At 36.9% G+C, this 19,256-nt stretch overlaps 1 protein-coding gene across 1 annotated transcript in view; it reads left to right on the top strand.

Moving 5' to 3' along the window:
• Positions 1-19,256, top strand: part of LOC129001808 (rho guanine nucleotide exchange factor 12) — a 421,244-nt gene that overhangs the window by 114,661 nt on the left and 287,327 nt on the right. Inside the window, exon 19 of the mRNA XM_054429256.1 lies at positions 547-600. Within this exon, the coding sequence (XP_054285231.1) occupies positions 547-600 (54 nt within the window). The remainder of the gene's footprint in view (positions 1-546; positions 601-19,256) is intronic.

Raw genomic sequence — 19,256 nt, 5'->3', positions numbered from 1 at the left:
CTTCACAGTAAGTGTTGATCGAAACATGATTGTCATAGACATTTTGATATTGAAGGATATCTGTGTAAAAAAAAAAATAAAAATAAACAGGGATTGTGTATAGTTTTAATTTTTCAGTTTTAGTACAGGTAAAACTCACCTAAGAAAACATAAAAATTAGTCCATTCATGAAACTTGCAGGAAACGTATAAACTTCTCCCGTTTTTTTTTAAATAAAATAACCGTTGGTTCCGCCAAACATTGAGAATCACTACTTAATCCTCAACTATACCTTACAGTTACTGGTTAACGTTTGTTTTTCACTTTCGGATATTGTAGGCCTGTACAGTTTCAGAGATTTGCGATCGCTCTATTCATTGCCAAAAGTAAAAGTTACCCTACAGGTAAACCTTACACTACATTCGCCTTTGTGTTCTTACAACATTGTCTGTAGCTAGAAAATTATTTATTACAACGGCAACAATGAACAGTTATGAGTGCTACTGTAACAAACACAAAAGGAAAAAGAATTGAAGTAAAATATTAATTTGCAAATGTTTGTTCCAGCGGAGAGGGTTCGTAGGCAGCAGGAGGAAGCTGAGAACACCGACACAGAATCTGGTAAGTTCAATCCATCGGTATTAAATAATTATTTTTACTTTTTTATCTGTAATTATAATAGTATAGATTGAGCTTTCCAGTTACCCTTAAAGTATGTTTACATCCAAACAGATAAAATGTGTTGTTTATGGCAATACTTTGGCATGAATTCTGTTTCAATAAAAACTGTTTGACTTATCTGATTAATGCCTGGAATAAGGGATGAGTGTAAAAATATTATGAGAATGCTTGGTTACTGATTAAGTCATAGGACTACTAATTGTTGGGCAAAAACATTTTTTAGTTTTTTTTGTGACAATTATTCGACCATGCTTAAAAGGAAAACTATTCTTACAGGCATGCTGTTAAGTTAAATTTGTATCTTATTTTACATCATGAAGAATAGTTTTCCAAAGTAACATGAGCCATATATGCATAAACGGTGATAAATAAACTGACATTCAAAGTCCCTGAGATTTAATTTTAACAACCATTCAAGGTGATTTGAATTCCTTACAATTTCAATGCTCAGTAGCAAAATGTGAAAATAAACAAGTCTGGCTGGCTTCGGCCCAACGTGCGACAAATTGCTGATCCCTCATGGAGCTCACAGCTTATAAAGTGTGCAGAGTGTCGGCAGAGAAGGCTGGGTAAAAATTGACTTGGAATGTTGGCAAATCACCAATCGTCATCTCGGTACTATGTTTAGGGAAGTAAATTTAGTCTGGTGTCTGATTTTTTAATTACTGTAGTTAATAATACGATATACATTAAATTGTGTTTAAATTTTATGACTTATTGAGGTTCTTTTGATGTTGCTTACCCAACAAAGAAGGCTATCAATTTTATAACAGTTGTCAAATTAAATTTATGAAATAGGTTAAGAGGCTGAAATACAATCTCTAATTTAAGTCTATCAAAGTTTTGACGTTAACAAATTATGCAAATTTAAATTCAATCTCATAAATGGTAAATACCACTGACTGACAGACGACCACTATACCTCAATATATACAGGGTGTCCACAAAAGATTAGTACAATTTCAATCATTAACTATTCTGTTACTTTTCAACACACGACTTTCTACCTTTGTTTTTTTTAATATTGGCTACATGCTAACGTTTAGTTTTACTCATATTTGTTTCCAAGTTTATTGGTATTGTGGTCTAAAATAGATATTTTTGATTAGCAGATTTAATAGACGAGGTTACATACTGGCTTCCTAGTTTATTTTCACCATCACTCTGTGCGATTTCTCCTTATTGGGTGAATCAGGGACATTTTCTACACTCTACTTGACATAAACATCTCAGTTATAAACTATAAGATAAAATTATGGATGCCTTTCTCCAGGATTTCCAATAATGCCATTTCCATATAAATTCATGTTTAAAACTATGTTTTTTGGATTTAGTTTTAATTTTGAGAAATGCTTTTCTAATTTTAATCCTTAATTCATCAACTGAGATGTTTTTTTTCAGCTAGACTATGTAAACTCTAATCATAAGAGGCGATGTCAGGAAAAGAAAGAAGTTAGTTTATTTGCCAATATTGTCTATTTTTTTTGCTAGTCAGCAATTTAAATTTAAGGTCAGAATATCTACTCAGACGAGCAAAACTGCCAAAAATTGTGTGTTAAACTAAATTGTGGTGTGAGGCAGAAACAAGTCAATACAGGTAGAGCATCGTAAAAAATAGCAATATGGATTAGGTACGAAATTGTACTAATCTTTTGTGGACGTATATACACGGCCTCGAATTATCAAATTTGACATAGAAGGTCTGTGTATGGTGTTGATGTGCAATAAGACAAAATTACAAAATTCAAAATTTAATGGGGTTTAGCGATTTTTGTTGAAAATCTACTATGCAAGCCTTTTTATTTTGGTCCGTATGAGCTAAACCAGTGCTTTTATCTTAAATCTGATGAAAAATCCTTTGTGCAGAATAAAATTTACTACAACTTTTAAAGTTCTTTTCATCTCATTCGGTTTATTGAAATCAGTTTAAAGTCAAAACTGTAATTTTTTTGGAAACAAAGGCAGTTCCCATTTAAATATTATTACCAAACTTTCTATTTAATTATAAAGCAGTTTATTTATAGTAGTTTACGCAACAATTGCGTAAAGATAGTGTTAACAAAATGAGTAGAAAATTTAAGGTACGAGCCTTGGCGAGGGCCCTAAAAACTTCTACCAGTGTCGTTAACACTATTTACGTGAGTTGCGTACACTACTTTACCTACAACAGTGTTTTAATTACTAAAAATCACTACTTCTAGCTTCTAAAAGAAGTTTTTGTTTATCACCTCTCATTGCCACTGACAGTGATGCAGCGAAACATTGTACGAAACACTAATAGCACCACTCAACAATTAAATTGGTTTGAACAGCTGATTAGTTGAAGTTCGAATCATTACAATTTCATCTCAATCCTTCAACCTCATTGGTCCGTTACCTGTGTTGTTATGAGTAAAACTATGCTGTTATGAAAGTAAATAATGCTGTTATGAGAAAGAACTGTACTGAAACGGCTACTTTAAAAAACGGTCGTAGGTTAACATAATAAAAATACAGAAATTGATAAAAAAAGCTGTTTATAAAGTGTTGTATAAGTGCTTAAAGTAAGCACTTTATTACATTTTAGGAGTTATTGCTCATGCTATTTCTTAAAAAATAAGTACAAAATAAAACATGTAACCTCCTAAAAACATTCAAAATTTTCTATTCCAAAACATGATCTCAGTACAGTATTAATTGTTACCATTAGCCAAACTATTGTAAAATTAGGGATAGTTTTTGTTTAAAGTTTATACAGGCATAAATTTGGTGAGTCAGTGGCTCAGTCGGTAACGTCACTTCGGGCCAAGGCAGCGATGTCATGGGTTCGAATCCTCTTTACTGCCGCAAACATTTTATCAGTACAGTTCATCTTTGTACTGTACCGGCTCACCCTTTAATTTGCTGGATATTCTGTTATTTATCGCTATGATGTGTTGCGTCCTTTTCCTACAATTAGAGCTACTGGTTAAAGTTTGTTTTTCACTTTCGGATATTGTAGGCCAATACAGTTTCAGAGATTTGCGATCGTTCTATATACAATTTACCCTACAGGTAAACCTTACACTACATTTGCCTTTGTGTTCTTACAGCATAGTCTGTAGCTTGAAAGTGTTTCAAAAATGTCTAATAATATGCTACAGCTTGACAAGATTAAACTTCCCTGAACTGCCTGCTATGAACGCAGGTAAAAAAGTTAAATGTTAGTATTGGTAGCTCAAGAAATATAAAAGAAAGAGATGACAAAAACTCAACAATAATATCAAATCAGGTAGATATAGCGACAGAGAGCAAAATATATCACATTTAATATGTGATATTATGTCACAAAATTAAGGTTTTTTTATGTTACTTAATGCTATTTTGAGATAGACTATCTAATACTTTGCAAAAATTTTATGAGAAAACCAATGCAAAAAGTTATTTTAGCCCATAGTGAAGTCACAACTTCAGCGGGTTTATAATAGTAAAAAAAAACCAAAAGTAGGTCAGGCGAAGCCGTCAGGCAACAGCTAATCAGTATATAAATGTTCAGAGAGTAGGTACTCAAACCTACACTGCCTGACTAGGAGTTTTGAAATACCTACGAGGGTAGAATGAACATTGCCTTCCAGTCGAGAAGTGTAGGAGAGTATTGTACTTGTAAGGATGAATTATTGTTTATGAGGTTGTAGTGATAAGTAGAATCGGTAGGTGGTGTGAGGGAGTCATTGTAGTTGATATCCTTTGTTAGTGATATTGTTGTCAAATTTATCTCGAATTAGCTTGTGTACTAGTCCTACAATAATTATTTTCTACAGAATGTATTGCAATTTTTTCTAAACATACTGCTCATAAAATCATAAAGCTGGCATGTACGTAAAACTTTAACTAAATGCAACACACCTCTCATATAATTGTTTGTAAATATTACTTATCAAATCTTCTTTCAATACTTAAGGATTGGTTGGTGGGGCCATCTAAAGTGTGCGAGCAGTCACAGAGATATATGAAATAAAATCAAATGATACGGAATTCCTTCTTTATTAATACTTTTAATACTTTTCTTTGAAATGGGGACCATACAAAGTAGGTATTTCAAGCCAAGTAATTATTAAGGCGAACTTAGGAGCTCGTGGTTCTTTCTTACAGTTAACCTAATACAGTACCTTATAGTTAATATAGTAGAGATGTTGAGATGCACCAGGCCCAGTGCCAAGTGAGGATATTTCTATTTCTCCCCTGAATGACGTTCACACAGCTTGACATGTCTTAAAGCAATGCTGTATACATTACTCATAAAGTGTTCACTGTAGACTATGTGTGTGGTTTGTGTGAACATCTACAGTGTGTGACTAGTCACAGAGCCAAGTGAGGACATTTCTATCTCTTCCTGAACTTATGGCAGCTCATCATGTCTTTTACGAACGTTTGTATACATTACTTATCAAGTCTTCATTGTAGACTTTGTGTATAGCTGGTGGGACCATCTACAATGTGTGACTAGTCACAGAGATATAGTAAAGATGTTGAGATGCACCAGGCCCAGAGCCAAATGAGGATATTTCTATCTCATCCTGACCTTCTCACAGCTCAACATGTATCATACAATTGTTTGTATACATTACTTATCAAGTCTTCATTGTAGACTTAGTGTATAGCTGTTTGGACCATCTACAGTGTGTGACTAGTCACAGAGATATAGTAGGGATGTTGAGATGCACCAGGCCCAGAGCCAAATGAGGATATTCCTATCTCTTCCTGACCTTCACACTCAGCTCAACATGTACCATACAATTGTTTGTATACATTACTTATCAAGTCTTCATTGTAGACTTAGTGTATAGCTGTTTGGACCATCTACAGTGTGTGACTAGTCACAGAGATATAGTAGGGATGTTGAGATGCACCAGGCCCAGAGCCAAATGAGGATATTCCTATCTCTTCCTGACCTTCACACAGCTCAACATATCTCATAGAAGTGTTTGTATTCATTATTTATCAAGTCTTCACTGTAGACTTTGTGTATAGCTGGTGGGACCATCTACAGTGTGTGACTAGCCACAAAGATATAGTAGGGATGTTGAGATGCACCAGGCCCAGAGCCAAGAGAGAATATTTCTATCTCATCCTGACCTTCTCACAGCTCAACATGTATCATACAATTGTTTGTATACATTACTTATCAAGTCTTCATTGTAGACTTTGTGTATAGCTGTTTGGACCATCTACAGTGTGTGACTAGTCACAGAGATATAGTAGGGATGTTGAGATGCACCAGGCCCAGAGCCAAGTGAGGATATTTCTATCTCATCCTGACCTTCTCACAGCTCAACATGTATCATACAATTGTTTGTATACATTACTTATCAAGTCTTCACTGTAGACTTTGTGTATAGCTGGTGGGACCATCTACAGTGTGTGACTAGCCACAGAGATATAGTAGGGATGTTGAGATGCACCAGGCCCAGAGCCAAATGAGGATATTCCTATCTCTTCCTGACCTTCACACTCAGCTCAACATGTATCATACAATTGTTTGTATACATTACTTATCAAGTCTTCATTGTAGACTTAGTGTATAGCTGTTTGGACCATCTACAGTGTGTGACTAGTCACAGAGATATAGTAGGGATGTTGAGATGCACCAGGCCCAGAGCCAAGTGAGGATATTTCTATCTCTTCCTGACCTTCACACAGCTCAACATGTCTCATACAATTGTTTGTATACATTACTTATCAAGTCTTCATTGTAGACTTTGTGTATAGCTGGTGGGACCATCTACAGTGTGTGACTAGTCACAGAGATATAGTAGGGATGTTGAGATGCACCAGGCCCAGAGCCAAGTGAGGATATTTCTATCTCTTCCTGACCTTCACACAGCTCAACATGTATCATACAATTGTTTGTATACATTACTTATCAAGTCTTCATTGTAGACTTTGTGTATAGCTGGTGGGACCATCTACAGTGTGTGACTAGTCACAGAGCCAAGTGAGGACATTTCTATCTCTTCCTGAACATATGGCAGCTCATCATGTCTTTTACGAACGTTTGTATACATTACTTATCAAGTCAATACAATGTGTGACTAGTCACAGAGATATAGTAGGGATGTTGAGATGCACCAGGCCCAGAGCCAAGTGAGAATATTTCTATCTCTTCCTGGCCTTCACACTCAGCTCAACATGTATCATACAATTGTTTGTATACATTACTTATCAAGTCTTCATTGTAGACTTTGTATAGCTGGTGGGACCATCTACAGTGTGTGACTAGTCACAGAGATATAGTAGGGATGTTGAGATGCACCAGGCCCAGAGTCAAATGAGGATATTTCTATCTCTTCCTGGCCTTCACACAGCTCAACATGTATCATACAATTGTTTGTATACATTACTTATCAAGTCTTCATTGTAGACTTTGTATAGCTGGTGGGACCATCTACAGTGTGTGACTAGTCACAGAGATATAGTAGGGATGTTGAGATGCACCAGGCCCAGAGCCAAGTGAGGATATTTCTATCTCTTCCTGACCTTCACACAGCTCAACATGTCTCATACAATTGTTTGTATACATTACTTATCAAGTCTTCATTGTAGACTTTGTGTATAGCTGGTGGGACCATCTACAGTGTGTGACTAGTCACAGAGATATAGTAGGGATGTTGAGATGCACCAGGCCCAGAGCCAAGTGAGGATATTTCTATCTCTTCCTGACCTTCACACAGCTCAACATGTCTCATAGAAATGTTTGTATTCTTTACTTATCAAGTCTTCATTGTAGACTTTGTGTATAGCTGGTGGGACCATCTACACTGTGTGACTTGTCACAGAGATATAGTAGGGATGTTGAGATTTACCAGGCCCAGAGCCAAGTGAGGATATTTCTATCTCTTCCTGACCTTCACACTCAGCTCAACATGTATCATAGAAATGTTTGTATTCTTTACTTATCAAGTCTTCATTGTAGACTTTGTGTATAGCTGGTGGGACCATCAACAGTGTGTGACTTGTCACAGAGATATAGTAGGGATGTTGAGATTTACCAGGCCCAGAGCCAAGTGAGGATATTTCTATCTCTTCCTGACCTTCACACTCAGCTCAACATGTATCATAGAAATGTTTGTATTCTTTACTTATCAAGTCTTCATTGTAGACTTTGTGTATAGCTGGTGGGACCATCAACAGTGTGTGACTTGTCACAGAGATATAGTAGGGATGTTGAGATTTACCAGGCCCAGAGCCAAGTGAGGATATTTCTATCTCTTCCTGACCTTCACACTCAGCTCAACATGTATCATAGAAATGTTTGTATTCTTTACTTATCAAGTCTTCGTTGTAGACTTTGTGTATAGCTGGTGGGACCATCTACACTGTGTGACTTGTCACAGAGATATAGTAGGGATGTTGAGATTTACCAGGCCCAGAGCCAAGTGAGGATATTTCTATCTCTTCCTGACCTTCACACTCAGCTCAACATGTATCATAGAAATGTTTGTATTCTTTACTTATCAAGTCTTCATTGTAGACTTTGTGTATAGCTGGTGGGACCATCAACAGTGTGTGACTTGTCACAGAGATATAGTAGGGATGTTGAGATTTACCAGGCCCAGAGCCAAGTGAGGATATTTCTATCTCTTCCTGACCTTCACACAGCTCAACATGTATCATACAATTGTTTGTATACATTACTTATCAAGTCTTCATTGTAGACTTTGTATAGCTGGTGGGACCATCTACAGTGTGTGACTAGTCACAGAGATATAGTAGGGATGTTGAGATGCACCAGGCCCAGAGCCAAGTGAGAATATTTCTATCTCTTCCTGGCCTTCACACTCAGCTCAACATGTATAATACAATTGTTTGTATTCTTTACTTATCAAGTCTTCGTTGTAGACTTTGTGTATAGCTGGTGGGACCATCTACACTGTGTGACTTGTCACAGAGATATAGTAGGGATGTTGAGATTTACCAGGCCCAGAGCCAAGTGAGGATATTTCTATCTCTTCCTGACCTTCACACAGCTCAACATGTATCATACAATTGTTTGTATACATTACTTATCAAGTCTTCATTGTAGACTTTGTATAGCTGGTGGGACCATCTACAGTGTGTGACTAGTCACAGAGATATAGTAGGGATGTTGAGATGCACCAGGCCCAGAGCCAAGTGAGAATATTTCTATCTCTTCCTGGCCTTCACACTCAGCTCAACATGTATAATACAATTGTTTGTATACATTACTTATCAAGTCTTCATTGTAGACTTTGTATATAGCTGGTGGGACCATCTACAGTGTGTGACTAGTCACAGAGATATAGTAGGGATGTTGAGATGCACCAGGCCCAGAGCCAAGTGAGAATATTTCTATCTCTTCCTGGCCTTCACACTCAGCTCAACATGTATAATACAATTGTTTGTATACATTACTTATCAAGTCTTCATTGTAGACTTTGTATAGCTGGTGGGACCATCTACAGTGTGTGACTAGTCACAGAGATATAGTAGGGATGTTGAGATGCACCAGGCCCAGAGCCAAGTGAGAATATTTCTATCTCTTCCTGGCCTTCACACTCAGCTCAACATGTATAATACAATTGTTTGTATACATTACTTATCAAGTCTTCATTGTAGACTTTGTGTATAGCTGTTTGGACCATCTACAGTGTGTGACTAGTCACAGAGATATAGTAGGGATGTTGAGATGCACCAGGCCCAGAGCCAAGTGAGGATATTTCTATCTCATCCTGACCTTCTCACAGCTCAACATGTATCATACAATTGTTTGTATACATTACTTATCAAGTCTTCACTGTAGACTTTGTGTATAGCTGGTGGGACCATCTACAGTGTGTGACTAGCCACAGAGATATAGTAGGGATGTTGAGATGCACCAGGCCCAGAGCCAAATGAGGATATTCCTATCTCTTCCTGACCTTCACACTCAGCTCAACATGTATCATACAATTGTTTGTATACATTACTTATCAAGTCTTCATTGTAGACTTAGTGTATAGCTGTTTGGACCATCTACAGTGTGTGACTAGTCACAGAGATATAGTAGGGATGTTGAGATGCACCAGGCCCAGAGCCAAGTGAGGATATTTCTATCTCTTCCTGACCTTCACACAGCTCAACATGTCTCATACAATTGTTTGTATACATTACTTATCAAGTCTTCATTGTAGACTTTGTGTATAGCTGGTGGGACCATCTACAGTGTGTGACTAGTCACAGAGATATAGTAGGGATGTTGAGATGCACCAGGCCCAGAGCCAAGTGAGGATATTTCTATCTCTTCCTGACCTTCACACAGCTCAACATGTATCATACAATTGTTTGTATACATTACTTATCAAGTCTTCATTGTAGACTTTGTGTATAGCTGGTGGGACCATCTACAGTGTGTGACTAGTCACAGAGCCAAGTGAGGACATTTCTATCTCTTCCTGAACATATGGCAGCTCATCATGTCTTTTACGAACGTTTGTATACATTACTTATCAAGTCAATACAATGTGTGACTAGTCACAGAGATATAGTAGGGATGTTGAGATGCACCAGGCCCAGAGCCAAGTGAGAATATTTCTATCTCTTCCTGGCCTTCACACTCAGCTCAACATGTATCATACAATTGTTTGTATACATTACTTATCAAGTCTTCATTGTAGACTTTGTATAGCTGGTGGGACCATCTACAGTGTGTGACTAGTCACAGAGATATAGTAGGGATGTTGAGATGCACCAGGCCCAGAGTCAAATGAGGATATTTCTATCTCTTCCTGGCCTTCACACAGCTCAACATGTATCATACAATTGTTTGTATACATTACTTATCAAGTCTTCATTGTAGACTTTGTATAGCTGGTGGGACCATCTACAGTGTGTGACTAGTCACAGAGATATAGTAGGGATGTTGAGATGCACCAGGCCCAGAGCCAAGTGAGGATATTTCTATCTCTTCCTGACCTTCACACAGCTCAACATGTCTCATACAATTGTTTGTATACATTACTTATCAAGTCTTCATTGTAGACTTTGTGTATAGCTGGTGGGACCATCTACAGTGTGTGACTAGTCACAGAGATATAGTAGGGATGTTGAGATGCACCAGGCCCAGAGCCAAGTGAGGATATTTCTATCTCTTCCTGACCTTCACACAGCTCAACATGTCTCATAGAAATGTTTGTATTCTTTACTTATCAAGTCTTCATTGTAGACTTTGTGTATAGCTGGTGGGACCATCTACACTGTGTGACTTGTCACAGAGATATAGTAGGGATGTTGAGATTTACCAGGCCCAGAGCCAAGTGAGGATATTTCTATCTCTTCCTGACCTTCACACTCAGCTCAACATGTATCATAGAAATGTTTGTATTCTTTACTTATCAAGTCTTCATTGTAGACTTTGTGTATAGCTGGTGGGACCATCAACAGTGTGTGACTTGTCACAGAGATATAGTAGGGATGTTGAGATTTACCAGGCCCAGAGCCAAGTGAGGATATTTCTATCTCTTCCTGACCTTCACACTCAGCTCAACATGTATCATAGAAATGTTTGTATTCTTTACTTATCAAGTCTTCATTGTAGACTTTGTGTATAGCTGGTGGGACCATCAACAGTGTGTGACTTGTCACAGAGATATAGTAGGGATGTTGAGATTTACCAGGCCCAGAGCCAAGTGAGGATATTTCTATCTCTTCCTGACCTTCACACTCAGCTCAACATGTATCATAGAAATGTTTGTATTCTTTACTTATCAAGTCTTCGTTGTAGACTTTGTGTATAGCTGGTGGGACCATCTACACTGTGTGACTTGTCACAGAGATATAGTAGGGATGTTGAGATTTACCAGGCCCAGAGCCAAGTGAGGATATTTCTATCTCTTCCTGACCTTCACACTCAGCTCAACATGTATCATAGAAATGTTTGTATTCTTTACTTATCAAGTCTTCATTGTAGACTTTGTGTATAGCTGGTGGGACCATCAACAGTGTGTGACTTGTCACAGAGATATAGTAGGGATGTTGAGATTTACCAGGCCCAGAGCCAAGTGAGGATATTTCTATCTCTTCCTGACCTTCACACAGCTCAACATGTATCATACAATTGTTTGTATACATTACTTATCAAGTCTTCATTGTAGACTTTGTATAGCTGGTGGGACCATCTACAGTGTGTGACTAGTCACAGAGATATAGTAGGGATGTTGAGATGCACCAGGCCCAGAGCCAAGTGAGAATATTTCTATCTCTTCCTGGCCTTCACACTCAGCTCAACATGTATAATACAATTGTTTGTATTCTTTACTTATCAAGTCTTCGTTGTAGACTTTGTGTATAGCTGGTGGGACCATCTACACTGTGTGACTTGTCACAGAGATATAGTAGGGATGTTGAGATTTACCAGGCCCAGAGCCAAGTGAGGATATTTCTATCTCTTCCTGACCTTCACACAGCTCAACATGTATCATACAATTGTTTGTATACATTACTTATCAAGTCTTCATTGTAGACTTTGTATAGCTGGTGGGACCATCTACAGTGTGTGACTAGTCACAGAGATATAGTAGGGATGTTGAGATGCACCAGGCCCAGAGCCAAGTGAGAATATTTCTATCTCTTCCTGGCCTTCACACTCAGCTCAACATGTATAATACAATTGTTTGTATACATTACTTATCAAGTCTTCATTGTAGACTTTGTATATAGCTGGTGGGACCATCTACAGTGTGTGACTAGTCACAGAGATATAGTAGGGATGTTGAGATGCACCAGGCCCAGAGCCAAGTGAGAATATTTCTATCTCTTCCTGGCCTTCACACTCAGCTCAACATGTATAATACAATTGTTTGTATACATTACTTATCAAGTCTTCATTGTAGACTTTGTATAGCTGGTGGGACCATCTACAGTGTGTGACTAGTCACAGAGATATAGTAGGGATGTTGAGATGCACCAGGCCCAGAGCCAAGTGAGAATATTTCTATCTCTTCCTGGCCTTCACACTCAGCTCAACATGTATAATACAATTGTTTGTATACATTACTTATCAAGTCTTCATTGTAGACTTTGTGTATAGCTGTTTGGACCATCTACAGTGTGTGACTAGTCACAGAGATATAGTAGGGATGTTGAGATGCACCAGGCCCAGAGCCAAGTGAGGATATTTCTATCTCATCCTGACCTTCTCACAGCTCAACATGTATCATACAATTGTTTGTATACATTACTTATCAAGTCTTCACTGTAGACTTTGTGTATAGCTGGTGGGACCATCTACAGTGTGTGACTAGCCACAGAGATATAGTAGGGATGTTGAGATGCACCAGGCCCAGAGCCAAATGAGGATATTCCTATCTCTTCCTGACCTTCACACTCAGCTCAACATGTATCATACAATTGTTTGTATACATTACTTATCAAGTCTTCATTGTAGACTTAGTGTATAGCTGTTTGGACCATCTACAGTGTGTGACTAGTCACAGAGATATAGTAGGGATGTTGAGATGCACCAGGCCCAGAGCCAAGTGAGGATATTTCTATCTCTTCCTGACCTTCACACAGCTCAACATGTCTCATACAATTGTTTGTATACATTACTTATCAAGTCTTCATTGTAGACTTTGTGTATAGCTGGTGGGACCATCTACAGTGTGTGACTAGTCACAGAGATATAGTAGGGATGTTGAGATGCACCAGGCCCAGAGCCAAGTGAGGATATTTCTATCTCTTCCTGACCTTCACACAGCTCAACATGTATCATACAATTGTTTGTATACATTACTTATCAAGTCTTCATTGTAGACTTTGTGTATAGCTGGTGGGACCATCTACAGTGTGTGACTAGTCACAGAGCCAAGTGAGGACATTTCTATCTCTTCCTGAACATATGGCAGCTCATCATGTCTTTTACGAACGTTTGTATACATTACTTATCAAGTCAATACAATGTGTGACTAGTCACAGAGATATAGTAGGGATGTTGAGATGCACCAGGCCCAGAGCCAAGTGAGAATATTTCTATCTCTTCCTGGCCTTCACACTCAGCTCAACATGTATCATACAATTGTTTGTATACATTACTTATCAAGTCTTCATTGTAGACTTTGTATAGCTGGTGGGACCATCTACAGTGTGTGACTAGTCACAGAGATATAGTAGGGATGTTGAGATGCACCAGGCCCAGAGTCAAATGAGGATATTTCTATCTCTTCCTGGCCTTCACACAGCTCAACATGTATCATACAATTGTTTGTATACATTACTTATCAAGTCTTCATTGTAGACTTTGTATAGCTGGTGGGACCATCTACAGTGTGTGACTAGTCACAGAGATATAGTAGGGATGTTGAGATGCACCAGGCCCAGAGCCAAGTGAGGATATTTCTATCTCTTCCTGACCTTCACACAGCTCAACATGTCTCATACAATTGTTTGTATACATTACTTATCAAGTCTTCATTGTAGACTTTGTGTATAGCTGGTGGGACCATCTACAGTGTGTGACTAGTCACAGAGATATAGTAGGGATGTTGAGATGCACCAGGCCCAGAGCCAAGTGAGGATATTTCTATCTCTTCCTGACCTTCACACAGCTCAACATGTCTCATAGAAATGTTTGTATTCTTTACTTATCAAGTCTTCATTGTAGACTTTGTGTATAGCTGGTGGGACCATCTACACTGTGTGACTTGTCACAGAGATATAGTAGGGATGTTGAGATTTACCAGGCCCAGAGCCAAGTGAGGATATTTCTATCTCTTCCTGACCTTCACACTCAGCTCAACATGTATCATAGAAATGTTTGTATTCTTTACTTATCAAGTCTTCATTGTAGACTTTGTGTATAGCTGGTGGGACCATCAACAGTGTGTGACTTGTCACAGAGATATAGTAGGGATGTTGAGATTTACCAGGCCCAGAGCCAAGTGAGGATATTTCTATCTCTTCCTGACCTTCACACTCAGCTCAACATGTATCATAGAAATGTTTGTATTCTTTACTTATCAAGTCTTCATTGTAGACTTTGTGTATAGCTGGTGGGACCATCAACAGTGTGTGACTTGTCACAGAGATATAGTAGGGATGTTGAGATTTACCAGGCCCAGAGCCAAGTGAGGATATTTCTATCTCTTCCTGACCTTCACACTCAGCTCAACATGTATCATAGAAATGTTTGTATTCTTTACTTATCAAGTCTTCGTTGTAGACTTTGTGTATAGCTGGTGGGACCATCTACACTGTGTGACTTGTCACAGAGATATAGTAGGGATGTTGAGATTTACCAGGCCCAGAGCCAAGTGAGGATATTTCTATCTCTTCCTGACCTTCACACTCAGCTCAACATGTATCATAGAAATGTTTGTATTCTTTACTTATCAAGTCTTCATTGTAGACTTTGTGTATAGCTGGTGGGACCATCAACAGTGTGTGACTTGTCACAGAGATATAGTAGGGATGTTGAGATTTACCAGGCCCAGAGCCAAGTGAGGATATTTCTATCTCTTCCTGACCTTCACACAGCTCAACATGTATCATACAATTGTTTGTATACATTACTTATCAAGTCTTCATTGTAGACTTTGTATAGCTGGTGGGACCATCTACAGTGTGTGACTAGTCACAGAGATATAGTAGGGATGTTGAGATGCACCAGGCCCAGAGCCAAGTGAGAATATTTCTATCTCTTCCTGGCCTTCACACTCAGCTCAACATGTATAATACAATTGTTTGTATACATTACTTATCAAGTCTTCATTGTAGACTTTGTATATAGCTGGTGGGACCATCTACAGTGTGTGACTAGTCACAGAGATATAGTAGGGATGTTGAGATGCACCAGGCCCAGAGCCAAGTGAGAATATTTCTATCTCTTCCTGGCCTTCACACTCAGCTCAACATGTATAATACAATTGTTTGTATACATTACTTATCAAGTCTTCATTGTAGACTTTGTATAGCTGGTGGGACCATCTACAGTGTGTGACTAGTCACAGAGATATAGTAGGGATGTTGAGATGCACCAGGCCCAGAGCCAAGTGAGAATATTTCTATCTCTTCCTGGCCTTCACACTCAGCTCAACATGTATAATACAATTGTTTGTATACATTACTTATCAAGTCTTCATTGTAGACTTTGTATATAGCTGGTGGGACCATCTACAGCGTGTGACTAAGTCACAGAGATATAGTAAAGATGTTGAGATGCACCAGGCCCAGAGCCAAGTGAGGATATTTCTATCTCATCCTGACCTTCTCACAGCTCAACATGTCTCATAGAAGTGTTTGTATACATTACTTATGAAATCATCACCGCATACTTTGTTTGTGGTTGTTGTGTGACTAGCCCCGTTATACGTTATTGTATGGAAAATTTTAAGGTGAATGTTTATTGTGAAAATTCCCTTATTATTTCAATGTTTCTTTCAAATTGATTATAAAGAATATGATGTTAAAATGTAATATCCTTTGCACTATCTCAAATTTGTAGGTTTAAATTAGATCATTGTTTCGTATATAGTCTTCTAGTTATTGTGGCCATTAATTACCATAAAGTTTTGAATGAGCCTAGAATGAATAATCAAAATATCACGTTTTAAATTTAGGAACAAGCGTACTTTTATCTCAGTAAAATAAAGCTTTTGTTATGTTTACATATTGTAATTTTCTAATGTTTGGAATAAATAATTACTTTTGAGTTGAGGATTGTTGTAATCATATAGTTTAAATGTTTGATTAACTAATTAATAGATATGTTTTAGTTCCAATACATATGAGAGAATTTTTAATTTTCTGTAACTGGTTTTTACTTTTAGTCTACCTTTTCCTGTGACTGTAACCCATTGATCCATTCAAGCACTTTATGCTCTTATACAGTTTGTAAAAGAGAGTTTACAGAATTAGTAATTTTGATCCTTTGTTTCCAATCAAGTACGTTTTATACTTTTGGGTTTAACCATGCTTATTAAAACAATAATATGTACAGTAAAATATTTATTCACACACAAAATTTTTGTTCAATTGTATAATTATTGCACATATTACATTAGTATGATAATATACTTAGCCAATATTTTTATTTCAAGTATTGTATTTAATTTAATTTAAAAAATAAATTTTAAAACTTTAAATTTATTAACAGCATAGTGTTCAGAAGGCTTAAAGGGGAGGGGGGAATCAGAAGTTTTGAGAGTCTTTTTTTTGGGATTAGTTTGAATGGTTTTACAGTTTTGTTTGTATAAAAATAAACAGCAGCAAAAATGTTTCACCAAAGTCAAATATCCCGTAACTGTATTGGAGCAGAATCTATCATTGTACTCTTTCTGCCTGTATTGAGACACAGGCTGTTATGTATTCTAAAGCACTCTTCTTCCGAGGAATTTATTTCCCGTTCCTCAATATGAGCCATACAATGCGGGCCTTTATTGGCTCAACGTGCTGAGAAATCTTATGTTTTCTCTCCTAATGTCTATGAAAATATTTAGTTAAATCAGCGCATATCACCTTGAAAGTAGAGTAATGAACCTTGAGTTAAATAAATTAACACGTGAAAATAAAAGTTTCAATAAAGTAAAACATTGCTCAGTTAATGAAGGAAAGGAGCCAATTATTTCAGCAAAGTTGAGATAAAGTGAATTCGTTTAGTGAAAACTCGAAGTTCTTTATGAAGTATTACCTGAATAGTTATATTCCTTACTTCATTTTACAAATTAATTGTATTACTCTTAAATTTTTAAAGGTGTAAAACTTTTTAAAATTTTTAAACTTTTATCTAATTAATGTAAATTTATGAAGCATGCTTTATAATCTTGAATTCTTTCCAAAATTAAAATTCTCTTAGTAGGAATTTATGCTAAATGTTAATCTATATACCAAGGATTACTATAGGTCTGTTTCCGATGTAATATCGGTCATGCGCACCAGTCCTGGATTGTTTAAGTACTTAGGTGGAAGTTTGTATTGCATGTCCTCCTTGGTTAATTAATAATAATAAATAAGAATTACAATGTTTATTTTTACTTTAATCCTCAAATTCTACCAATTTTACACTTCCAAAAGGCCAATAAAAAGAATGTAAAACTAACTATGGCTCTATATTATTGATTAATAATTAACATTATGTTATAAATCAGTAGTGATAGCACAACTAAAGTAATACTTTTTATTCTGTTGTTATATACACAGTTGCATAGCTAAGCTACTAGTTTTTTAAGCTAGTGAAAATGCTTCTAGTGAAAATGTTATTTTAGTGAAAATGCTTGAGGGGGTCAATTATTTTGATATTTCTAAAACCAAATCTTGAAACTGGTTTCAAAATTATAAGTATCCTGAAACTCCTTAAAAATAATTATTGAACCCCCTCTTACTTAGACAAATAAGGAATTCAGAAAACAAGAAAAATTTCCAAACATCAATAATTTTTTAAATAATAAGCTTATTCAAGAAATATTTAGTCTAAACTTTTCCTTGCGAGCCCAGCCAAAGTGACAACATTGCACAGGAAGCCTAATTGCTCGGGTGTCAATTAACAACTCCCACATACAGTCTGACACGTAACATCAGAGTCCAGGCTACAACTACAGGCTTACTCTGTGACTTACTGTAAAACTATCAGTGTGGCCACCTGTTAGCGAAAATAGCTAAAAATACATGGAATTCAATATTTAATCAATGAGTACCTATGTTAAAGTAATCCCACGTTTCTAGAAAAAAGTAGAAAATGTCAAAATTTTGTATTGTATTATTTAAGGTTTTTTTGTACATTTGCCATAACTATAAAATAAAGTTTGATAAATATAATCAGACCCTGTCCTTAAGTGAGAAACTACCTAAAACAAAATAAAATATTACTACTCAGACCAGCCAAATAGCCTAAGTCAAAAATAATATAAACTAACCATCACCAAAAAACGAACCTTAACAAATGCACACCATTAAAAAATAATTAGGTTTCTCTTTGTCCTTCAATCACACAAAACCCAATTGAAAAGTAAGCAAAAATTTTGTTCTAAAAAATATTGGTCTTATTTATCTACCCCTTGATTGATTGACCAAGAGCTGAAAAACGTAGGTTTTTTAATTTGAGAATGTACAACATATTTAATTGTGGTTAAGCTACAAAGAACATTTTTATTTACAGTATAAATTACAACGCTTAAGCTAGGGCTACACTTGTCCAGTTTAGTCTGGTCCGAATTTGTGAGAGGTGACTACACTTGTCCAATTTGCTCCAGTCTGGTCCAGACTGGATGACTGGAATAGGTAGGTGGGTACGCTTGTACCATATTTGGAAGAACACACACATTCTATGAATCTACTCCTTTAAGAGGTAATCTTGTGACGTCTGAAATAGCCGAGTGTTCTTGGAACCCCCAAACCTCACCCGAATTTCAGGAGTGTGTGGCTAGACTTGTCCGGTCAGTTCTGCTTGCCTCTGTAAAATTGCAGATAAATGCTCCTGGAGGATCCTTCCATGCTAGACAGGACCGTACAAGTGTAGACCCATTTTAATTAATGGGAAGCATAGTTCTGCATTTTGAAGGACCATAACCGGACCAAATGGGGCAAGTGTAGCCACTGCTTTATTTGATTAAAATTTAAAATCCTTAAAATTGTATAATCTTTTATTTATT

Source organism: Macrosteles quadrilineatus, unplaced genomic scaffold (genome assembly GCF_028750875.1).
Source record: "Macrosteles quadrilineatus isolate MER2022 unplaced genomic scaffold, UCM_ALF_1.0 Scaffold_8__2_contigs__length_117827958, whole genome shotgun sequence".
NCBI classification, from domain to species: domain Eukaryota; kingdom Metazoa; phylum Arthropoda; class Insecta; order Hemiptera; family Cicadellidae; genus Macrosteles; species Macrosteles quadrilineatus.
Note: the sequence above shows the minus strand (reverse complement) of the source record. Positions and strands in the feature narration are given on the sequence as shown.